Source organism: Pelodiscus sinensis, chromosome 7, assembly GCF_052426305.1.
Source record: "Pelodiscus sinensis isolate ZL-2025 chromosome 7, ASM5242630v1, whole genome shotgun sequence".
In the NCBI taxonomy this organism is placed as follows: domain Eukaryota; kingdom Metazoa; phylum Chordata; order Testudines; family Trionychidae; genus Pelodiscus; species Pelodiscus sinensis.
In genome coordinates, this window is record NC_143058.1 from 43,813,409 (window position 1) to 43,839,027 (window position 25,619).

Sequence of the window (25,619 nt, forward strand, 5' to 3'; positions counted from 1 at the left end):
TTATTCCGCCTCCCTTACTGCAATATATCTAATTCTCTGCGTTTCTGAATGTATCATCAGTTTACATGCTGTGTGGATTATGGGGAGGAATAACGTAATTCCAGATCAATCCTAGATACTTTTTTCCCCCACCAAAGAAAAATTACTACTGAAGATCTAAGAAATAGTTTTTAGTTTGTGTTGCGTTGGAAGAGGGGGAAATAGTGACATTCCCCACATAGAAAAAACGCAGTCCCTCCCTTGAGTTGGGCAGGTTCATTTTTTTAACTCCTCTTTCCCCAACTTTCTCCAAAAATAATAGTTTTGGAGGGATTCCAGTGAATGTTTTAGTTTAACCTAGTCTTCCCCATACCCTCTTCTCATCTGCTGGTTCTTCTTTGGAATGGAGCTTTTAGCTAGGGAAGAGTTAAGTACTTCTGAGCTGTAGGCTTTACATGCTTTTGAACTTCCAGTGCCACACAGGATATTAAATCTCACATGAGTATGTCCCATGAAATCCCCACCATCATTCTCAAGAGTCAGGCAGATGCTGCTCATGAAAACTGGATGGTAAAAAATGTTTCAAGTAAATATAGAAGAGTTGTAGGAGACATGCTGTCTTCTTCAGCCTAGTGATTAGCCTCTCTAGTGTAGATGTGAGTTTTGGGTTAGAAATTAAGAACTTGTTAAATTTTCCATCCCCTATAGTTAAAACTTTTTATCTGCCTTAGGTGCGAGTTACAGTCTTTCCTGCAAAGACAGTAGCACTCTATACAGGAGTGCCTTGGTGGATCATCTTGGTGGCAATTCTTGCTGGAATACTGATGCTTGCACTGTTGGTGTTTTTACTATGGAAGGTGAGTTATTTTAAAATCATTCCTGTTTTTCAGGTACAGCTCAACATATGAAATAAGGCAGAAAACTAGCCAAGCAACGCCAAAAATGCATTTTCAAAATATTGCTCTAGGGTGGCCATGATCTACTTTAATCATTAAACAAGTTTCATTTCATGCTACCAGTAAAAATTACTGTTTTATTTGTCATCTTGGAAACTGACCAAATGTTGTATTTTTGCTTTGTAGCAAAAATTAATAGTAATTTTCATTTCTGCAACCTTTTTGCTGAAAATGCTGCATGGAAATGTTTTTTATTGGAAATTTGAAAAACTCCTGAAAACATTTTGTTACCATTTATAAAAAGTTTGTATACAATATCTAATTTTGGGAATGTGTTATTTTACAATATAAAAAGTTTAATAACTGGATTGGTATATGGAGTAGCCAGACCTGGTTGGGACTTTGACAGTTTCAATGAACAGGCCAATTTGAAGTGATTTGAACTGTAGAGTGGATGCATCACAAATTAGCACTATTGAGAGTACCTGGAACAGTAAAGTTTCTTGTTCTGATAATGATACTTGGATGTATTCTTGTGATTTGAGAATATTATAAAACAGATACTACAAGCCTATTTAGTATTCCAGACAGAATGCATTGTTACTCTTATGTACAATGTGCTAGGCTAATAATGCTGACAACTGAAAAATGTCGTTTGTATTTGCTGTATTATCTTTAAACCTACTTTCTCCCTTGAAGTTAATACAAGAGTCAAGCTTTGTTCGTGAAGTCAAACCTAGTTGACCTTCATCTGATTTTTTTTTTCTTTCATGCTGGTTTGGTTCTTATGTTCAGGGCTTATCTATTCTGGCACATTTTGTTGCCAAAACCTGCCTTTTGGCATCAAAACAGTGAGTGTGTTTACACTGCAATGTGACCTTTGTTGGGAAAAACACTGTTTGGCAACACAAAAACTTAGTCCCATGAGAGACTTTTCTCTTCCCCTCACTTTCCTGTCAATAAAAAGCCAGTGTGGACTCTGCTGTTTGTTTTGTCAAGAGAACTGGTTTCTACCAGTATCCCACAATACCTACCCTAATGGCTGTTTTCAGTGTTTTGTGCCCTCTGCTGCCCTGCAGGCATGCACCCCATCCCTTTCAAAGCTCCAGGAAGTATCTGATAGCTGAGTGAGCTGCTCTGTTTAGGGAATAAACAAAAAGAGCAAATCATTATTAGAATGCTCTCCTTCTGCCCTGCTAGAAACACAGCAGAAAACAAACTGCTGCTTCGGGGGAGGGCTGGAGAGACTCTTGTGCTGCTTTGATATTTCCTTGGCATGGAGAGCTCACAGAGCTATGAAGGAATCCTAAGAAGCTCAGGGATCAGCTTTGCCTTCCCACAACACTGCACTGTGGGATGTTTATCCACATTGCTTTCCTCTATCTGTCAACAGGGTGCTAGCAACGTGGCCATGAAATGTCAACAATGGGAAGCAGAAAACCTGGTGTCATCAGTTTTCACTTTTGGCGACTTTTGCATGTCAATAGAACTTTTGTCACCAAACCTTCCCAGTGTAGACATAGCCCCAGCTGCAGATCCCCTAAGAGTTCTGCTTCTGAACAGAGCCAGCTGTGTCAGGGGAAAACAGTAGCTTGGCAGAAATAATACTTTTAATAGAAGAGGACAATCCTTTTATTTCCGACTTTCACCCACACCAAAATTCCTAGCTAGTCCTAGTTGCTAATGGAGCAAATTCCTGGATTAGGAAAATCCCTTGTGCCCTTGGTACCATCTGGTACTCTGACACTTGCACTGTGTCTTCAGAAGAGGCCCTGAGGAACTTCACTTGAAAATAGCTTCTCTGAGTAGCTGCTATTTTCTGCAGGTCACCCAGAGTGCTATTGTTCAAAGCTTGTACGACCCCCTTCCATTCCCTTTTGTTTGTTCTGTTATGGTTTCTTCCAGTAGTACATCATCGCTGGTTGCAAAGTAACAGAACATATAATCACCAAAAAATAATGTTTGATAAAATTTCTAATAATTCACTTGAAGTACTACTTTCCTTGACTGCTAATGAGTGATGAGATCAGACTAACATTGCACACACATTTGTGGGGGAGTTTTATTAATTAAGTGTTGTTATTCTTTCAATAGAACTCTATTGGTTATGTATCTGTAATTGATCAATATTTTTCTAGCTGTAGGACATGCTATTTTGTGGTAGCTAACAATAGGAAGCTTGCTTCATATGTCCATTCAACTGAAAGGCGAATTAAAACTACTTAAGCTTAGACCTTTCTCTCTAGTAAATAGAATATAAGATGCCTTCCTCACTACCAAAGGTCAAAAATGGTGTGTGTGTGTGTGTGTGTGTGTGTGTGTGTGTGTGTGTGTGTGTGTGTGTGTGAAAGAAACAAGAATTTTCAGTCATTATGTGAAGGACAGTAATTTCATGTAGAAAATAAATGATCATCTCAAGACAAATTACCCTTTTGGGTTCAGCACAGTAAATATCCACTTGCTATCCGTGACCTTACGTGACCCATTTTTTCTCTAGCATTTGACATGTGTGAAGATGATGGTATTTCTTCTTCTAGCTGGTGTATTTTTATTTGGAGCCAATCCATAAACCCTTTTGGTCTCTATTAACGTCTTGTTGCTCTCTATTGCTAGTAGGAATCTGGTGTCACGTTAAAGACACACAAATTTATTGGGAGTATTAGAGCTTTTGTGAGCTACAACTCATTTATCAAATCCGATGCTGAAGAGGAAAAGACAGAAAGGAGGGTAAAAGGACACACATGAGAATGTGACAACATTGCTAATTAAATCAGAATGGATGTGGCTTGTCTCCAACAGTGGTGAGAAGGTGCAAATACCTGAATGGAAAATTACCTATTATTATGGGAGAACCACTCCATGGCTACCTGCAGAAGAGCAAATGCAAATAGAGCACTTGTTTGCATATGTCAACCTCTCATTTGTATTTCCTCTTCCTTTCTCTTTTGCGCAAGAGGTTTTTGCGCAAAAAAGCTGTGTAGACGGCACCTTTTGTGCAAAAGCCGTTCTAAAGGAAGAACGGCTCTTGTGCAAAAGGGGGATTTTGTGCAAAAAGACACCGTCTACACAGCTTTTTTGTGCAAAAACCTCTTGCACAAAAGGGAAAGGAAAGAAATGCAAATGAGGGTGACACATGCAAATGAGCACTTCATTTGCATTTGTTCTTCCACAGGAGGCTCATAGCGTAGACATAATCCTCCTGTTAACTTTAACCAAGATTTTAAGTAATCAAATTTGCATATGAATTCCAGCTCAGCAGTAGATAGAAAAACTTCAAAAACAGATTGCAGAAAGAATCCCCACCCCCAAGCTGCAATTCATATGCAAATTTTACACCCTGAACCAAGGTTCTTCCATTACAATAGATAATTTCTCATTCAGGGAAATTCTCATTTAATTAGAACTGTTGTCACAGTCCCATCTCTGTATCTTTTTTTCCTTTGTCTGTCCTCCTTCTCTTCAGCATCTAAGGAAGTGAGTTGTAGTTCATGAAAACTTATGCCTAATACCCCCCCTCCCCCAATAAATGTCTCGGGGGCAGCCATATTAGTCTGTAACTTTAAAAACAAGTAGTCTTGTGGCACTAACAAAAATGGTGGAGGGATACTCCAACCAAGCTGGAGCCGTCCCCTACATGGGATCCCTTTCAGTTGGTTAACCAGGTAAATGTTAGGTTAACCTAATGTTTAACTGGTTACCTGGTTTAAATAGAATTTTACATCTCTATTCTGCATGCTGTGAACATTAGTGTGCCCTAATACTCTGATATAATACTCAAACTACAACAAGGTATAACACATACTCTTTATCCTAGAGGAGGGATTTTTGTTATGCAGAGGGACATGATATCCTGGGAAGAGCTTTTTAAAATACCTTTTGCCACCCTCATCCATGTTCGCAGTTGATGCTCTTGTGAAAGGGATGGGATGGTAAGAATTACTGTTCATACCATGTGATTGTTTTGTAAATTTGGCTTTTAAATGGTTTAATAGACTGTCACTTTTTTCCTTAAAATACCAATCCATAAAATTGACTAAATACCTTGCTTCCTTGTAGTGTGGTTTCTTCAAGAGAAGTAAGAAAAATCATTATGATGCCACATATCACAAGGCTGAGATCCATACTCAGCCATCTGATAAAGAGAGGCTTACTTCTGATGCATAGTATTGATCTACTTCTGTAATTGGTAATTGATCAGTATTTTTTAATTTCTAGTTGTGGGACATGCTATATGGTTGTGGTGGCTAACAATGGGAAGCTTGCTGCATATGTTCCATTAACTGCTGGGTTTCAAAATGTCAATATCTGCTTGCTTACTCTGTTTATAATCTTAACTTTTTTTCAGTGCATGAGGTGACACACACAGGCTCTCACATATTATTTAAAATGTGTTTTGTTGTGTGTGTTTCAACAAAAAATCCTACAAAAAAATCTATAGTGGAATTTTCCACACTGAAGAAATAACTTAGTATACAAATACTAGACAATTTTCAAACTCTACACATGGTAATCACATGGGGTAGAGTTTTAAGATGTACAATGAAGTTTATTTCGTTTTATGCTAGTATTTTGGCTTTATGCTAGTGTTTCCTAATTTTTGGATGTTACATAAATCGCTTTATTAATCGCTTATGCATGCTACAGGCCTTGTGCTACTCATGATGAAAAAGTGTTTCTTTATAATTATTTTTAATTGATAAAGCTTTAATAATTTTGTTTAGTTCTTAAAACTCTTCAGTGATCTGAGCATGTGCTTTTTTTCCCCTCCTGAAACCTGCCAGATATTTTATGCTTTTAGTAAATTTTGCTCAGATTTGGAAATCATAAATATGGTATATCTTAATTGATGATGCTTGGGGATCTAGCTAAAATCTATCAACAAGGTGCACAATGAAAGGGTAGATAAAAGAGATGAACTTAAACCAAACCTCTGAGACACTTCAGACACTGGACAACTAAATACCTGAATACTGGTCTCAACTTTTTCTGCTACTATTTATTGTTTTTAAAGTTAACATTGTTTTTCAATGCTATATAATTAAAGAGCAGTATTTCTTACAAGTTTACTTAAATTCAGTTTCCTAATGCATTCTGCTCAGGAAGCTTTTTTAATAAACACTCACTACTCTGTTTGTGTATCACTTACTCTTGCAGACTCTGATCCTGCAAAACCATTCTCATATGCTTAACTTTCCATAGGGAATAGTCCTTCTGAGGTCAAGTTTAAGTGTGGGCCTATAGAATTTTGGAAGTGCTGGGCTCTAATGGCAAACTGTTCCCTCAGAGCTTCTGTCAGTCCATTTTAACATTTCCCACTCGGACTTTGACTCTGCAATCTTGAGCCCTTTTATTAATCAAAATAGAGCTCCCTTAGGGTGAGTCTCTTAGCTTGAAATAAGCTGTACTTTTAGCTTGAAATAAGCTACACACTTTGAGCTATGCAAATTGTGTAGCTTATTTAGAGTTAATTTTGAAATAATTTATTTTGTAATTTGGCTCTGTCTACACAGCACTGAATTTTGAAATAAACTGCTATTGCGAAACATCTCTTAATGCTCATGGAATGAGGTTTGCAGGGATGTCAGAATAGCAAGCCCATTATATTTCAAAATAACAGATTTGTTTCAAAGATGCAGAATAACTATTTTTGGCTATAGACACCCTTAGAGACGTGGAAGATATTTAAAAAATAAAAGAAGCTAGATATATACTACAAAGATTATCAGAGATCATATCCAAGTTCTACATCAGTCTGATGGGTATCAGTCCTTCCCATCCTGTCTAATAGCCATCGATGGACCTAGCCTCCATGAATTTAACAGGTTCAAACAAGAACTAGATAAAGTCTGGGGCCTTCACCACATCCTCTGGCATGGATTTGCACAGGTTGACTGTGCGCTGTGTGAAGAAAAACTTCCTTTTGTTTGTTTTAAACCTGCTATCTATTAATTTCATTTGCTGACCACCAGTTCTTATGTTATGGAAACATGTAAATAATAACTTTTCCTTATTTACTTTAACACCAGTCATGATTTTATAGACCTCTATCATATCCCTGCCTAGTCTTCTCTTTTCTAAGATGAAAAGTCCCAGTCTTTTTAATCTTTCTTCATATGGGATCCATTCCAAACATCTAATAATTGTTATTGCTCTTATCTGAACCTTTTCTAATGCCAATATATCTTTTTTGAGATAAGGCGACCACATCTGTATGCAGTCTTCAAGATGTGTGCATACCATGGTTTTATATAGAGGCAATAAGATATTCTCTGTCTTATCTATCCCTTTTTAAAACATTCCTAACGTTGTTTGCTTTTTTGACGGCTGCTGCACATTGAGTGGATGTTTTCAGAGAACTATCCACAACGACTCCAAGATCTCTCTCTCTCTCTAGTAGTTGTAACTAAATTAGTCCCCATCACATTGTATGTATAATAACTAGGATTATTTTTTCCAATGTGCATTACTTTACATTCATCAATATTAATTGTCATTTGCCAATTTGTTGCCCGATCACTGAGTTTGGTGAGATCTTTTTGAAGCTCTTCACATTCTGATTTGGTCTTAACTATCCATTGAGTATTATGTGCAGATTTTGCCACCTCACAGTTTACCCCTTTCTCCAGATCATTTATAAATAGGTTGAATAGGATTAGTCCCAGTATGGACTCTTGGGGACACCACTAATTACCTCTCTCCATTCAGAAAACTTCCCGTTTATTCCTACCCTTTGTTTCCTGTCTTTTAACCAGTTATCAATCCATGAGAGGATCATCATCTTATTCCAGGACTATTTACTTTGCTTAAGAGTCTTTGGTGAGGGACCTTGTCAAATGCTTTCTGGAAATCTAAATACACTATATCCAGTGGATCCCCCTTGTCCACATGTTTGTGGCTCCCCTTCCCCTCCAAAGAGCTCTAGTAGATTAGTAAGGCATTATTTCCCTTTAATGTTGGCTTTCGCCCAACAAATTATATTCATCTAGGTCTGACAATTTTATTTTTTACTATGGTTTCATTTAATTTGCCCAGTGCTGATGTTAGACTTACCGGTTTATAATTGCCAGGATCACCTCCACAGCCCTTTTTAAATATTGGCATCACATTAGCTAACCTCTAGCCTAGTCATTAGGTACTGAAGCTAGTTTAAAAGATAGGTTACAAATCAGAGTTATTAGTTCCGTAACTTCAAATTTCCATTTTCAGAATTCTTGAGTGAATGCCTTCTGGTCCCAGTGACTTGTTACTGTTAAGTTTATCAAGGTGTTCCAAAGTCTTCCCTAATGACACCTCAAATCTGGAATGATTCCTCAGACCAGTCACCCAAAAAGAATGGCTCAAGTTTGGGAATCTCCCCAACATCCTCAGCTGTGAAGACCGAAACAAAGAATTCATTCATTGTGTCTCTGCAACGACTATCATCTTTGAGTGCTCCTTTAGCAGCGTGATTGTCCAGGGGCCCCACTGGTTCTTTAGCAGGCTTTTTTTAAGTACATCAGAAGCAGGACATTTTGTTATTACTTTTGAGTTTTTAGCTAGCGGCTCTTCAAATTCCTTTTTGGCTTTTCTTACTACATTTTTTACACTTATCTTGACAGAGTTTTATGTTCCTATCTATTTTCCTCAGTAGGATTTAAATTCTACTTTTAATCAATATCTTTATCTCACTGCTTCTTTTACTTGGTTGTTAAGCCACAGTGGCACTTTTTGGTTTTCTTATTGTGTTTTTTAATTTGGGGTATACATTTAAGTTGGGCCTCTATTATGGTTTCTCTGAAAAGTTTCCATGGAGCTTGCAGGGATTTTACTTTAGTCACTGTACCTTTTAATTTCTGTTTAACTAACCTCCTCACTTTTGTGTAGTTTCCCTTTCTGAAATTAAATGCCACAGTGTTGGGCTGCTGAGGTGTTTTTCCCAGCACAGGGATGTGAAACTTTATTACATTATGGTCACTATTTCCAAGTGGATCAGTGATATTTACATCTGGGACTAAATACTGAACTCCACTTAGGACTAAATCAAGAAATGCCTCTCCCCTTTTAGGTTCCAGAACTAGCTGCTCCAAGAAGCAGTCATTTTAAAGTATCAAGAAATTTTCTTTCTGCATCCCATCCTGAGGTGTTGTGCACCCAGTCAATTATGGGGACAGTTGAAATTCCACGCTATTATTGAATTTATTTTGATAGCCTCTCTAATTTCCCTTAGCATTTCATTGTCACTATCCTGGTCAGGTGGTTGATAATATATCCCTACTGCTACATTCTTATTGTTAGCTTGGGTGCAGCCCCTGACATTTTTCTCTGGGTCAGTGGTTTCCCACCCCGTGCTAAATCAGCCCCTGGGGAGATCAGTTGGTGCAGTGCTGATCTCCTGGTAAGTGTAAACCTGCCCCTAGTTAGGTTGAATTAACTGCCAGTGTAGGATGCAGCTAGGTCAATGAAAAAATTCTTTCATCTAATTGTCTATCACTGCTCAGAGAGGTGGAATGACTACAATGGAAAAAAAAATCTTTCCATCAATGCAGTAAGTACTTCCCTACAGTGTGAATGAAGCACAGCTGCAGCAGAACCACATTCACTAGTAGCTCAGAAGTCAACAGAATTTAATGCACCCCAGAGCAGGCCTGTGAATCTTAAAAACAAACTTACAGAACTAATGGAAATAATTTGTTTTACACTCTTAAATTGTTGAAATACTGGATTGTGCTGCTTGCTTTCAGCTGCTGCTGATACAGTTGCAATGTATAGACTGTCACAGCTGTGTATACTTGGTTATGCATTTTTTAAAAACTTTTAGCTGCCCACTTATTGCTTCTTTCTTGAGAGAAGCCAGTCCCTTTGTATTAATGAATACAAAGAACTTTAGACCTTTATGCCTTCAGTACTTTGTAATTTAACCCTAAATTGTTCCCTTTCCCAGTGTGGGTTCTTCCAGCGCTCCAGGTACGATGACAGTGTCCCCCGCTATCATGCGGTAAGAATTCGGAAAGAGGAGCGACAGATCAAAGATGGGAAACATAAAGAGACTCTTGAAAAAAAACAATGGATTACAAAATGGAATGAAAATGAAAGTTACTCCTAGGGAAAATTTCCCCTTCAACTCCAAGTTCAGACAGACTAACATTTCATTAATGGACTCAGACTTACATACAATATGGACCTATATTTTTGATTGTACATATTTTTTTACTTATATCGAAGCTTTTTTTTTGCACAGCTAAATTTAAGACTGATTTGCATTATTTAAACTTTATTGTCATAAAAAGGAAAACTTGCATTTATAGAATGGTGCATTCTATGAAATATGAACATTAGTGTGTAATGATGCCACAGAAGGTCCTTTCCTGCATTCCTGAAATCAATGGATGCATAAGGAATGCAGGATATAGTCCTAAATATATTCTTTAAACCTTCATCAAAATATACAATTAAACACACTGTAGTCTTGATACGCTTTATTCATGTACAATTTGGGGATCTGCAAATGTGCTATTGTTAGAAGACTTTTGCAGTTATAGTAGTTAGGGGTAAACCTAAAATGTCTTAAATGTGCAATAGATCATGTTACATTTCTAATTTCAGTTTTGGTGAATCTTATGTCAAATATACACAGGTTTAAAAAAAAGCTTAAATATTATTTGTATGTTTTTGTATATATTTTAGTCATTTATATTTATTTTTTTAAAAATATTTGCAACATTTGTCTTTGACTAATTAGGCCAAAGAGACTTAAGTGAACCTTAAAACTTGTGTGGATGTTCTTAACTAGTATATGAAAGTCCAGTTATATAGACAAGAAGCATTGACTGTATTTAATTAGCTCCTAACGAGTGCCACTGCTTTTTTTAAATTATAACTTTCAAATCACTGACAACCTTGAAATGTAAACATTCATTCCATTTGTTTGTGAGAGCATTTTTTCTTGTTTCTGTTTATGCAGTGGAATTTAAGAAAGATGTTGACAAATTGGAGAGAATTCAGAGAGCGCAAAAAAAAAAAAAAAAAAAGTTAAGCCATAAGGAAAAGGTTTAAACAAAACAAAACCCTGAGCATGTATTTAGTCTTGAGAAAATAAAATTGAAGGGGAAAAGGAAAATCAGAGAAGTCTTAAAAAATGTTAAGGGCTGTTATGAAGAGAACTGTGATTAATGGTTCTGCTCTCCGTGAACTGCCTTCAGAGACCAATGGACAGCAAGGGGAGTTTCTATAAGCGTCTAAATGAGGTTACGGAAGCCCATCAATAAGGAATTTTAAGAACAGGTTGGACAAACACCTGTCTGGCATGCTCTAGGCTAGGTTTTACTTGGTCCTGCCTAACAGAAAAGGGCTAGACTTGAGGGATTCTTGAGACCCCTTGCAGTTTTGCATTTCTAGGACTAATTATGCTCCTGTAACAACTTGTGTATTAATTGAAAAGGAGTTTTAGAATTTTCTTTTGTACATGCAATCTGTATGCTTTTCTATATACTTTATACAAAAAGTGAAAGGTGCTTCTGGAAACAATTTTCGTATTTACAGAACAGTCTACTACTGCAAATGTTGTATAGCACTTGAAAGAAAACATAAGCTCCCATCTGCACTGATCCCTTTTGAGACTACTGAGTGATGTCCTAAATATATATAAATATTAATTGTCAGAATAGTGCCACAATATTGTGCTGTTTAGTAATCTAAATGTTGTAACATAACTGATAGAGCTATTTAAAGAGGAGTTATGGAGTTTTAAAACCTACATTCTAAAGTGTTGGTACTATTTAAATGAGAATTAAGATTTCTTATTCCATATGAAAAATTCTAATTGTGTGAATACTTTTTTTAAGAAAAGTAATGAGAACTATGCAAAAATTTGTTAATTTTCTTTACTAAGCTGCTAGTTTTCACCTTTCCTTGGAAGTCCATTGTTCTAATGCAAGAATGGTCACCAATTAATAATGGGTAGATTTTATTTTTTACTGCTATTCATTTTGAAGCTTTTTTCTTTAAAGATATATTTTAGAAGCTGTATTCTTTTACTTCAATGTTAACATGTCCCATATGAATTTTCCTACCATCATACTTCCAAAATTACATTGTAATCCATGTTTTGCAAACACTTGTGTGTACATAGCTGTTTACTGTTTTTGGGTCTTTACTTATCAGTTAGTATCCCTAAATGAAAACCACAGCTCCTTTGCTGAATGGCTCAAAACCCAAGAAATGAGGCTCATCAGTTGCTGAGAAGTGGGAATTTTGAGACTACTGAAACAAAACATATGGTTTGTTCTGGGGCACCGCCTTTTATAAGAGCAAAATAAACAAGTCAAATTTAAGACTGTTGAAAATATCATCTCGAGTCAGGTCACTGGTATACAGATCCTCTCATACATACAGCTACTAATACTAAATCATTCCAGGAATAGAAGTTACCTGTGGATATTTGTTTAAAAGTCTGAAATAAAAATTTTTTAGTGAAAAAACATAATGGCTTTGTATTACTGGCATATTTCTTACGACGACAAGTTTGTTTTATCAGAGTGACTTGTTGAATTACACATCTTACAGAAACTCAGTTACTAATGCTTTAAGTGGTGCTTAAATTTCACAGGTCACCAATGTCTGTTAAAACTAGTCTGCTCTGTATATAATTCAGCGTGAATTAAAATGAGAAAGAAGAACAATATAAGATGACCTATTTAATTTAAACTATTTTTATTTATATATAAATAAAATTGGAAGGATATACATGCTACATTTAGATGTAAATTGCCAAATCTTGTTGGCCTCTCTGATGCAGGTAGTCTGAGATAGTTGAGATAAGCTGCACTTTGACTTCCTTTAGTCCAGTATCACTCACAATTCTGTGGCATGAATTATCCCCTTTGTCACAGCAATTTGCTGAGGTGGACAGTCCTTGCCCCTTGCACAACTGCTGCCTCTCCTGGAACAGTCTGTGGCAGTTCACTTTGCTCCTAGCCATTGCTTTGCTAACTAAGATGTTTTAGGGCAGTAGTTGAGCTTTTAATATTTCTTCCTCCTCCCTCATGTAACTTTATACAAAAGGGAGGTAAGTCAATTTACTTACCAATTCTGTTGTACAGAATTCCTTTGACTTAAAGTACTTGCACAAATCATGAATTCCTATCCTTGCCAGGGACTACAGCTGGCTTTTCTATAGGAACTTTCTAAATAGAAACAACTTTTGCTTTCTCTCTCTCCTTAGGAATCCAGTACCAGCTTTTTACACATAAGATAGCCACAGGCATGTGCACACACAATAGTTTCAAAATCCTTTTTATGAATAACACTCCAAAGATAAACCATTACAGCCCAGCAGTTATTTTCCTAAAGAATACAGCAGAAAATAAATAAATACTGTTATAGGGATTGGGACCAATGTTCTCTAAGTTTTTCCATCCATGAGCAGAGTGAGGTTGGGCAGGTGCGCTTCCCTGCCACTGTGGTGCCTTCCAGTTACTAACAAAAATTGTAGATATATTTAAAGTGTTATGGAAGAAGAAACAATGGATAATTAACAAGGTACCCACCCACTGACTCCCCCTACCAGCTTAATGTTTCAACCTTCTCTTAACTACAAGATCAGATCTAGGGTGAGGTAGCCAGTTGGTGGAGGCAGGCTCCATAGCTCCACTAATGAGGTGGATGGATCTTAATTACTTCCTACAGAGCTGCACACTTTACAGGGAGCTCTGATTGGGACTTCTGACTAGGGATGTAACATTCTATTTAATCAGTTAACAGGTTACATGTTACAGTTAACTGCTTAAATGGGATCCCAGGAGTGGGGTGCCCAGTTGGCTGTAGCAGCCCCAACCAGGATGTGATGGGCATAGTCCAGCTGAAGCAGCCTCAGCAATGGCAGGGAGTTGCTTGGGCTGAGCCTATTGTACCACATGGCGGGTGAGGGGCTCTTTTGGCCAGGAGCGCCCTCAGCCCATGGTACAGCGGGCCTGCCTGGGCTGGAGCAGCCCCTGGCTGGGTCACCAGTTAACCAGTAACCGAAAAGCATCACCTGGTAAGGGTGATCTTACCAGTGACATCCCTACTTCTGACAAATCAGAGATCTTCTGCTTCACATAGTAACCAGGGTATTATACTGACAGTTTGTCAAAATATTTACTGCTATTAACATAACTGGTTATTTCAGCATCCTCACTACTGAGCACATACATAAGAAAAAAAATATCCACACAATAGTGACTGTAGCCAGGAGCTCACACACTGTCTTTGATTCAATGATGTAAAACACTGCATATTTGGCCTCCATTCTGGAATTCTTCTCTTAGGCTGCGTCTAGACTGGCATGATTTTCCGGAAATCCTTTTAATGGAAAAAACTTTTCCGTTAAAAGTATTTCCGCAAAAGCATGTCTAGATTGGCAAGTGCCTTTTGCGCAAGAGCAAATCTTTTGCACAAAGCATCCGTGGCCAGTCTAGATGCAATTTTGCGCAAGAAAGCCCTGATTGCCATTTTAGCCATCGGGGCTTTTTTGCACAAAACAATTCTTCCCTGTCTACACTGGCCCTCTTGAGCAAGTATTCTTGCGCAAAAGGCCTTTTTCCTGAGTGGGAGCAGGAAAGTATTTGTGCAAGAAGCATGGATTTTGTACAGTACAAAGTTAGTGCTCTTGTGCAAATTCAAGTGTAGACAGCTGGCCCGTGTAGACAGCTGGCAAGTTTTTGCGCAAAAATGGACACTTTTGCACAAAATCTTGCCAGTCTAGATGCACCCTCTGGGTGTTCACCCATCTCAATCCTCACTGCCTTCTGTAAAACTACAGGAAATTGTACTGAGACCCACTGCCCAGGTTCAGCCTGGCTTACCCCGGCAGCTCTATTTCCTGGCTGTGCTGGATTTGATTGGTGCCCCTCAGAGCACTCAATAGCACTGGGGTCAGCACCCTTTCAGAAGTGGTATGCCAGGATTTAACTTACTTCTATTTATGGGTCCACGTGCCACTGACACTTTTTAAAGTCAACAGTAGTCCTACTTACATTTTAGCAGGTTCATTAATAAATAAGTAAATAAAGATGCAGACCTTGCTTTCCCTTGAGTTCTCTGCTCTCGGGCTCGTAGTTTGATACTTCAAGCAGCGCACAAGCCTCTGTCACCGGCACTGCTCCGCCAGTGATGATGGCTAAAGAACAGCACCCTGAGCCCTTGCCACAGCAGCTCCCCGGCATTCTCATGCCACACAGCCACCCCAGGTCCATTCCCAGCAGCTGCCCCGCAGCCTGCCCCAGGAGCAGCTGTTATGTGGCCGCAGCCCAGCTCCAGTCCTTCCTCAGGGCTGAAGCTGGGGGCGGGGAGGGCCGGCCAGCCAGCCATGTGATGACTTCCCAGCTGTTCTGGGTGGTGGCCCTGGGTGTCTGAGGAGCAGCAGCCACACCGTCCTGGCTTCTGGAGAAGCCCCTGCAGGAGCCCCGTGGTCCTGGGCTCTGACCACTGGAGGAGCCACTGCTGTGGCCTAGCAGTCTGACTGGCCCTGCGCGTGGGGGAGGGCAGACTGAACTCCCACCACATGCCACCTGAAATTGTCTTGCCTGCCACTTATGTCACACGTGCTGAGGGGTTGCTGACTCCTGAACTAGCACGTGGCCAGCAGCTTCCAACTAAGGGGGACTGTACAGGCAGTCCCCGGGTTACGTACAAGATAGGGACTGTAGGTTTGTTCTTAAGTTGAATCTGTATGTAAGTCGGAACTGGCGTCAGCCGCTGCTGAAACTGATCAGTTTCAATCACGGCTGAATCTGGACGCCAGTTCTGACTTACATACAGATTCAACATACAGATTCAACTTAAGAAACCCAGGCGTCCCCAAGTCAGCTGCTGCTGAAACTGATCAGCGGCTGATTCCAGGAAGCCTGAGGCAGAGCAACTCTGCCTCGGGCTTCCTGTAGTCAGCCGCTGGTCAGTTTCAGCAGCGGCTGACTTGGGGACGCCTGGGGCAGAGCAGCTGGGGTGCTGCTGGGTTGGTCCGGAGCGGTGCTGCAGGACCAACCCGGCAGCCCCCAGCTGCTCTACCCCAGGGGTAGGCAAGAAAAGCCTGGTCTGCTGGGGGGGGGGGCACTAGCTGCACCCCCCTCCCCCAGCAGACCAGGGAGACGGGGGTGGCAGGACCGCCCAAGTCCTGCACGGCTTTGCTCCGTCTCCCTGGTCTGCTGACCTGGGAGACGCAGAGCAAAGCCGCAGAGCACGCGGGCAGCGGGACAGTCCAGGCGCGCCGCAGCTGTCCCACTGCTGGCGTGCTCCGAGGCTTTGCTCCCCATATCCCTGGTCTGCTGGTCAGACCAGGGAGACGGGGAGCAAAGCCGCAGAGCACGCTCGCAGGGGGACAGTTCAAGCGCGCCCGGGCTGTTCCGCTGCGGGTGTGCTCTGCGGCTTTGCTCCTCGTCTCCCTGGCCTGCAGGGAGACGGGGAGCAAAGCCTTGGAGCACGCCCGCAGCGGGACAGCCCAGGCGCGCCGCGGCTGTCCCACTGCGGGCGTGCTCCGAGGCTTTGCTCCCCATCTCCCTGGTCTGCTGGTCGGGAGACGGGGAGAAAAGCCGCAGAACACGCCCGCAGGGGGACAGTTCAAGCACGCCCGGGCTGTCCCGTTGCGGGCGTGCTCCAAGACTTTGCTCCCCGTCTCCCTGCAGACCAGGGAGATGGGGAGCAGCTTTTCTCGCCCTGGAGGACGGGGGCGGCGGACCGTAGTGCATCTGGGCGTCCCGCCGCTCCCGTCCTCCGGGGCGAGAAAAGCCCCGTTCGTAACTGCGGATCCGACATAAGTCGGATCCACGTAACTCGGGGACTGCCTGTATATACATGCAGGAATGTCCTCCCTTAATGAAGCCTTCCTTATCAGCATCAGAACAGCTACTGAACAAGATTAAACACTTCGGCTGTGTCTAGACTGGACAGTTTTTCCGGAAAATCAGCCGCTTTTCCGGAAAAACTTGCCAGCTGTCTACACTGGCCGCTTGCATTTCTGCAAAAGCACTGACTTCCTACTGTAAGAAATCAGTGCTTCTTGCGGAAATACTATTCTGCTCCTGTTCAGGCAAAAGGGCCAGTGTAGACAGCTCAGATTTGTTTTCCGCATAAAAGCCCCGATCACAAAAAATGGCGATCGAGGCTTTTTTGCGGAAAAGCGCGTCTAGATTGTCATGGATGCTTTTCCGCAAAAAGTGCTTTTGCGGAAAAGCTTCCGTGCCAATCTCGATGCTCTGTTCCGAAAAAGCTTTTAACGGAAAACTTTTCCATTAAAAGCATTTCTGGAAAAGCATGCCAATCTAGACGCAGCCTTCCTGTATTCGCTACAGCAGGGGCCAGCAACCTTTCAGAAATGGCGTGTCGAGCGTTAGCTTGTTCACTCCTCTATTTACAGGTTTGCGTACCAGTGATATTTTAAAGTCAATAACAGTCCTTCAGCCCTCTGCTGGCTGGGCAAAACAGCTGCCCTGGCCCTGCTGCCTTAGCTGCTGCAGCAGTTGGCACAGCTGGCACATAGCGCCCCGCTGCCGGATGGTGTGCAGCCCCAATCGGGCTGCTGGCCTGCTCCAGCTGGGTGGCCACCGCCCCAGCTCCGCTGTTGCAGTCCTGCTCCCACATCCCCAAACAGGCTTCCCTCCTAGGGCTGCCGTGGCTCTGTTCCCATTGCTGGGCTGGCACACAGCCCCCATAGGTTGTCGATCCCTGCTCTACAGTGTGCTGAAACAGCAACTCCTCCTTTGCAGGCAAAGCCAGAAGTAGTCAATAGACAGACCACAGGCTAGATGCTTTGAACAAAAACAAAAAATCCCCACATTCCCCCCTCCCCACCAATTACTTTCTACTCCTCAAGGCTCTGTACCTTATCAGGAAATGTTTATATAGCAAGTAGGGAGTAAAATCCTGCTTAATCAGTCAGCTGGTTAAACATTATGTTTAACCCGTTAAGGGACTGAAATGGAGCAGCCTATGGGGCTCAGGCTACCACTGCCACCTGGCTCCCAGCCTCCACCAGAGCAGCCCTTGCCTGTGGAGTGCCAGTACTCCCCACAGCTAGAGGCTGCTACATGGGAGCAGTCCCTGCCTGTAGAGTGCCTAGGCTCTCTGCGGACAGAGGCGGCAGGCGGGAAGCTACTCCAGCACGCACTAGTTCCTGGTTAACTAGGTAACCTTTCACATCCCAAATATCAACTCAAGAACAAGTAGAAACATCATCAGCTGTAATTAAAGCAATAAGGGCTTTAGCTGAACACCATGAAAGAAGAAAAAGAAAAGGGGGCAGGGGAATGCACCACCATAAGGTAAATTGGCAGTGAGATGATTTGCACAACCTGGAGACATCTTTGCAGCAAGACAGAGCACTGAAAGAGCATTCTATAGACAAGGCAGCTTTGCTTGCTCTTCAAAAAGGAACATGATGGCCTCCCTCTTTGCAACAAGCAGACATTGGCACAGCTAGGACTTGGGCTAAGTTGGAAAAAGGTTTTAAAATATACCCCCCCCCCCATCTCACTCTCCCTCCACGTTGATGCAACTTCAATTAATTTGAAACAGCAGTGAGCTCATTTCGAACTTGGTAAACCTCATTCCACAAGGAATAGCTCCTATTTCAAAATAAGCGCTATGTAGACACAGAATAGGGGCTATTTTGAAATAGGGGGCCTCCAGCCCTTCCCAGGGTGCCCTGCTGGCCACTCTGGCCCCAACCAGGAAAATGCCTTTCCTCCCCACTCCCCAGAGCCCTTAAAGGGGTTGACTCTGGCCAGTGTCTGTGCCAGCTCCAGGCCTGCCCGCTCAGAGCCAGCAGTTGCTGCCCCTTACTCAGTGGCCCCAGCATGAGCCAGGCAGCCAGTGCCAGCCAGCCCTCCACCGCTCCCCCAGCTTCCAGGAATGTGCCGGGGGCCGGAGAAAGCAGGCCCTTTCTTGGTCCAGTGTGGAGATCATGGACCTGATAGATGTTGGAGGCATCCCCCCCAAACCTCAGTGATCTCCGCACTAGATGGAGGAATGTGGCCGTCTATGGCAGGATAGCTGCCAGCCTGGCCACCAAAGGCCACATCCGAACCCAGGAGCAGGTTGGGATGAAAATTAAGGAGCTGCGGCAGGCCTGTGCCAGGGCCACAGGGGCATCTCCCAAACGGGCAGACCCAGAGAGCTGCCCCTATTTTGACACCCTGAACCGCATCCTTGGGGAGGGGGGGAAGGGGTGGAGGAGGCAGTGGGATGGTCTGTGCCCCCCAGGTGGTTATCGACCCTGTGGAAGAGGGCCCTGACCAGGGCACGGAGGAGGAGCAGGAGGGGGACCAGGAGTTGCAGGAGCCTGGAGGAAGCTTGCTGCACAGCCAGGACCCCCGAGAGGACCTGTCACTGGTGTCATCCGCGGAGGCAACATGTGAGTGCCACCACCGTCCCCTTATGGGGGGTGGGGGGAGAGAAGGGAGACCAGGGACCACGGCACACGCAGCAACCTGTGCACATGCAAGCATGTGCCATGCCACTCCTAGGCACGTGTCCCCAGCTGGTGCCACACAGGAGCCTTGGCCTGTTAGCCACATGAATGGGTGAAAAGACATGACATCCTCCTGACCCCAGAGTGGGACACAGCAGGCCACCCTCCCTCCACAAGCCCCCTCTACCCAGAGGCAGGGAACATCTCTCCCCCCCCCCCCCCCCCACACACACACACTATATACAGCACAGGGGCATGGGTGCAGTCACAGGGCAGCTCCCACTCCCAGGGATAGCAGGGCATCCTGAACATGGCCTCTGTGCAAGCCCATCAGCTCTGATGGTGCGGAGAACTGTCGACCTCGCTTTGCAGAGGGGGGCTGGGCTTCAACCCACTGTGTCCCCAGGGAGAACTGACCACTTCTCTTGTTTCTCCACAGCCGCACCAGCAGTGCGTGCAGGGTGCACCACACGATCCAGGACATCCTCCCGTACTCAAGGATGCCATAGGCCCACCCATGCAGTAGAGGGGTACCATCACGAGCACCTGGAGGCACTGCGAGCCGTGCACCGCACCCTCGACCACTGGGTGCAGGAAGATCTGCAGCTCCAGCAGGAGCAGTTTGCCCAGGGCCGTGCCATCTGCGAGCACGTGCAGACTCTGGTGCAGAGCTTGCTGCCTCCTACTGCTCCAGCCGCTGCTGCCTCCCCAACTACAGCTCCTCCTCCCACTTCTTCCTCCACCTCTCCTCCCCCCCCCCCCCGCGGATGCCGAGGCCCCCGCACCTTCAGTGCGGGGAGACAGTTGGGCTAGTGAGACCCCCAACCCTGAGCTTCTCCTCCCACTTTTTCCCCTTGTCTCCCCCTGCCAGCTCCCTCCTCCCAGGTTTCCCCCTCCCCTCTCCCACCTTCTTTCCTCAGTCTCACTTCAGTTTCATTCTCCTCCTTCCAGTTTTGTTCAATAAAGAGACTTTGTTGTAATGAACACCTGTGACTTTTATTGTATAGCAGGAATGAGGGTTAGGGAGGGGTAAGTAGAAGGATGTGAGAGAGGAATGAGGCACAAGCCCCCAGTGGAGCACACCAGGGAGACTGTTACTGCCTGCAGAATGTGCTACCGGGCTCACAGCACCACATCCAGGAGAAGCACCAGAGTGCTCAAGGGTGGCTCCAGCTCCATGCTGCTGAGTGCTGTGGTGTCCTGAGTGAGGGCAACCAGAGCACACAGAGAAAAAAAATGCTTTGCTGTCCCTCAGTGAGATAGGCAAGCAAGCAGGAAAACCTGAGAACTGGTTGTCTGGGGTGGTCCCTTTAAGCACAGGCCTCAGATAGCCTCAGGCAGCAGCCACACATGGTAACTCCTGGCCTGAAGCCCTGCCAGAACTGGTTCCAGACAGCCTTAAATGCGATTCAGTGTCCAATCAGTGTGGATGCGCTATTTCAAAATAGCAAAACGCTATTTCGAAATACAGTAATTCCTCATTTAACACTATAGATATGTTTCAGAAAATGATCGTGTTAAGTGAAAATGTATTATGCGGGGTTAATTTTCCCACTGAAAATAATGGAAAAGGTGGGGGTTGCGTTTCAAGTGGTGATGTCTGTTGGGACCGAGACATAAGGTTGGGGGAGAAAGGGGACTGGGTTACAGCAGGAAGGGGAGGTGTTTGGCTCTGAGGAAGGAAAGGGGAGAAGAGGGGAGGGGAAGGGAATTGGGTTGGGAGTATGCCCCTGTGGTGGGTCTGCTGGGACCTGCACTGTGTCCAGCCGAGGAGGGGGGGCAGGGGGTGTCACCAGGAAATGGTGCAGAAAGCGGCGAACCCTCCGCCACTTTCCAAGGGAAGCCCCACACAGCTGCCAGCAATGGGTCAGCAGGGGAAACCCAGCCTGCAAGCAGGGGCGGAGGAGAGGGGGCAAAGTGTCTGGCAAGGGGGAGTCAGCGGGGAACAGCTCGGCGAGCAGCAAACCCTCCGTCGCTTTGCAGGGAGGCAGGGGAAGCCCCATGTAGCCACTGGCAATGGGCCGGCTGGGGAAATTGTGTTATTCCGGGGATGTTCGTGTAATTCAAAAAAATGTTCCCTTAAAAAAAATATATATATCGTGCTTTACAAAAACATGTTAAGCAGGCACATGTTAAATGAGCAATTACTGTACATTGTGTCTAGATGTGTTATTTCGAAATAATGCTGTATTGTAGACATACCCTGAGCCTCCTCCAACTCTACTAGCTGGATCAGGATATGCTGTCCAAAATCATGTGAGTGCACTTCTCCAATGTCTAGGTTCTTCTCTAGGATTAAGGGGAGGAGGTACTTATCCCAGAGCTATCTTTGGGGCTGGTGCTACAGGAAAGGGTTAGGGCTGGTAATGTTAGGTGGCTCCTAGAGCTGTGTTTGGGATGGAAAGTGACTCTGGCCATCGGGGACTGTGGGCTGAGGATAAGATTCCTTGGGACTAGGTTAGGGCTGGTAAGGGGCCCTAGGCTAGGCCTACAGTTGGGGAGGTTTATATGGTCCCGAGCTACTGTTACTATTAGTGACAATAGCCAGCCCTGAGCTACTGTTTGGGTTGGAGCTAGCAAGCAGCTCAGGTAAGGATATGGTTAAGTGCTCTGTGCTAGGCTTAAGGTTTAGGGCAAGTAGGCAGATACATGTTAGGGACTGAAGCTGGTAGTGGGGACCTAACCTAGGATTAGTGACTGTAGGCAGCCTTAAGATAGGGTTATGGTTTGGGCTGGAAGCATCTCTGGCCTAGGGTTAAAGACTGGGCTGATAGGGGATAAGAGAGCATTAAGGATAGGGCTGGTATGCATCCTCAAAGGAAGATTCACTTAGGATGAATAGATAGTCACGTTTGGATTAGCTGGTGGCCATAGATTAGGGTTAATATTAGTCTTGGTAGGAGGCCCTGGGCTAGGCTTGAGATTAGCTGATGGGAGATATGATATATTACTTCTATATATAGGTAATGTCTAGGTGCTTACGGAATGGTATTTTCAGGGAGTGTAGGATGAGAGAGGTCTATATATGTGAAGAAAAAAAAAGAAAGCTTGATTTTTACCTTTTTTTTTTACTCTTCCTTGTGCAGTGAGAACATGGGGGCTCGTCTACACTGGCCCCTTTTCCGAAAGGGGCATGTTAATTTCACAGGTCGTAATAGGGAAATCCGCGGGGGATTTAAATATCCCCCGCGGCATTTAAATAAAAATGTCCACCGCTTTTTTCCAGCTTTTAGAAAAGCCGGAAAAGAACATCTACAGTGGCCCCGATCCTCCGGAAAAAAGCCCTTTTCCGGAGGATCTCTTATTCCTACTTCAAAGTAGAAATAAGAGCTCCTCCGGAAAAGGGCTTTTTTCCGGAGGATCGGGGCCCACTGTAGACGTTCTTTTCCGGCTTTTCTAAAAGCCGGAAAAAAGCGGCGGACATTTAAATGCCGCGGGGGATATTTAAATCCCCCGCGGATTTCCCTATTACGACCTGTGAAATTAACATGCCCCTTTCGGAAAAGGGGCCAGTGTAGACGTAGCCATGGTGTCAGAACAGAAGTCAGTCTTGTAAATAGGTGAAACAAACACCACCACCACCACAACCAACCCCTAAAAATATTATAAAACAACAACAACTCAGAATACCAGATTTCTGTCCCAAAAGAACATGGAGATGGGCTGCCATGTGCTCCAACAGTACAGGCAGTCCCCAGGATACGTACAAGATAGGGACTGTAAGTTTGTTCTTAAGTTGAATTTGTATGTAAGTCGTAACTGGTACATATTTGGGGGGGGGGGGAGCTGGAGTTAGGTGGAAAAGACCCTGATTCTCATACAACTTCCTTATTCTAAGAAAAAAACACATACTGTTTTGATATGAAGGTTTTTTTGGTTGATATTTTAATTAAAAATTGATCATAAGTTTCAGTGTTTCATGCTATATCCAAATCTTCCTTTTGGGGTACCTGAAAAATCCCAGTTATTCATTTAATAGTCAGAATCTTTGTTTTGTATAACTAAAAAAAAGTTTATTCAATGCATATTACTGTTCCAAATAGAATTTGCTACAGATGGTTCAGTGAAATGGGTACTAAGTGTAATCAATAGTCATTGGAGAGCACAGTGACATACTGATACAATCAAAGCTGTTGTTGTATTCTGCTGAGCAGAAAATGGAAATCCCTTCCTGTGAAGGGTGTGTGTGAATTTATCCACAGGATTAATTTTAAAGAAAAATTCTGTGTTGGGAACAGGAGTTTAGCCACAGGTGTCCACTCACCCACTTTGCAACCAGACCCATCCCCTTGGGGCTTACCCTGCTCCGTTCCAGCCAGGGTGTGGGGTTGGGGCTTATCCCCTCTTCCCTTCTGTCCTGCTCCTCCCCATTCTTGCCCACCCACACCACTGGGTAATTTTTCAGCTTCACCTCTGCCAGGCTGGAAGGGACTTGTTAATTTCACGTGACGCTAACAAGATACTTGCAGCTCTAGTGCTGAGGAGGGAAAGAGCTGTTGCTCCCGAGATAGGGACTGTAACACAATGGGTCTCACTGCCTGCTGCTCCTGCTGTTCCCTAGGAAATTAATTTTTCTACTCTGGAGTGCCCCCTTTCGGCTGGTGTCTTGTTTCCCCCAGCAGACCTGCATTCTCTGCGGCGAGAAAAGCCACTCTGTGTCTCCCTGGTCTGCTGGGGGGAGGAAGCGCCCCCTGCGCTGCCGGAGGCAGCAACAGTGGGGGAGGCACCCCGCACTAGCTGCGCCCCCCCCCGTGTGTAACTAGGGGTCCGATGTAAGTTGGATTGATGTAACCCGGGGCCTGCCTGCATCTTCAGCTGTAAAGAGCAGGAGAATTCAAGTAAAAATCTTTATCCCCCCCAAAAATGTTGTATTTTACAATTATCTTGTCAATGCTTGTCATAAAAATCTGGAGAAATAATGGATCAGTAAATTGCTAAATTGTACAAAATAGCTAACTCATGTAATTATCAGCTTTGAATAGATTAATTTATGATAGATTAGTAAGAGGGATGCAAGAGGCAAGTGCTCCAATGAGAATACATATAAGCAAAACTCATGAACAAACTCACATGTAAATGCACAGAATGAGGAATGTAGGCAATGCATCACGCAATAAAGAAAAAAAAAAATACACCAGAACTCATGGAAGTCCAAATGCACAAAGAAGAGGAGATTGAAATTTTTCTAAAGACGACTTGTGGCTGCAGTAGAAAAAAAAACATGATGGAAAATGCACCATGTATGGAGTCATAAGCAATAATTGGGCAAGAGAAATTATATATGCTAAAGCTTGGAGGCGAAAATACAAACCCACAACCAAAGGGGGGGAAAAAAGCCCACCATATTAAGGAAGTTAAACATACAAAATCTCATCCTGAGTCATGGCTATGACATTAGAACTGTACCAAACAGCAAAAATTAATGGTCTGTAAAGTTCACACTAGCATCAACTGCAGAGGCAATACACACATAAACCGGAAACTGAGTGCCAGATTAACAGTGGGTCACCAATGATTATGGTAAGCCACAAAGACTTCTTCAGCATAGTACAACAGAGGAAAGCAGAGGGCATGATAAAAACTATCACGAGGACAATGTACATTGAACAACAAGAAAACATACACAGGCTGAAATTTCAGGTAATACAGAAAATGTTTTCAGCTAAACAAGTTAATTCACAAACCTAGTGATACTAAACCTGGTACAAATGACTCCCATAACTACAAATGTACCCCCCAGATAACCCCGCAACAAACATGCTAAAAAGATTACTGTGAAGTTTTTAAAAAGGATAGGGATGTCTTCCAGACATATTACACCTAGAAATAGGTAAAACAATTCAGCTGGTACAGAATCTGGGATGGGAAGATATTTTATTACAACGACTATAAACTACTAGAGAACATATTTTTAAAGAGCCACTGCTTACCGGACCCCAAATGCCAGCAGCACATGCTGCTGAAGTGGCAATGCTACAACTTGTGTACCCTACAAGAAAGGAACAGAGATACAGGTAACTTCTTATCCAGAGCAGCTCTGCAGCATTTAAAAAAGGACAATGAAATAAGAACAGGAAATCCTTAACCTGACAAATACAGAAAAACACAAAGATACAGAAAGCATCAACCCAGTTACGTGCCAGTTTCAAGACAGGGGCTGTAAAGAAGCAAAAAACAGCCTTCTCGTCTTAGAAGCTATGAAATCATGAAGTACAAAGATTTACAAGTGCCCACATACTCCATTCTGTCAGGTTGGGCAAACAGCAGAGGAGAAACTCCACCTGCCTCTCAAGTTTACTGGCAGTACTGAGATGAGTATACATGAT

At 43.4% G+C, this 25,619-nt stretch overlaps 1 protein-coding gene and 1 long non-coding RNA gene across 4 annotated transcripts in view; one reads left to right on the top strand and one right to left on the bottom strand.

The window, feature by feature from the left end:
• The window catches only part of ITGA6 (integrin subunit alpha 6), an 81,241-nt gene extending 68,905 nt beyond the window's left edge, over positions 1–12,336 (top strand). For 2 of the 3 annotated variants that reach the window (XM_075933638.2, XM_006116471.5), the window contains 2 exons: positions 711–836; positions 9,796–12,336. In XM_075933638.2, coding sequence (XP_075789753.2) covers positions 711–836; positions 9,796–9,957 — 288 coding nt within the window. In that variant the 3' untranslated portion in view covers positions 9,958–12,336. Of the gene's footprint in view, positions 1–710; positions 837–4,931; positions 5,062–9,795 lie in introns of all 3 variants that reach the window. The other variant, XM_006116473.5, reaches the window with a different exon arrangement.
• The window catches only part of LOC149524064 (uncharacterized), a 115,030-nt gene that overhangs the window by 75,809 nt on the left and 13,602 nt on the right, over positions 1–25,619 (bottom strand). The window lies entirely within an intron of this gene.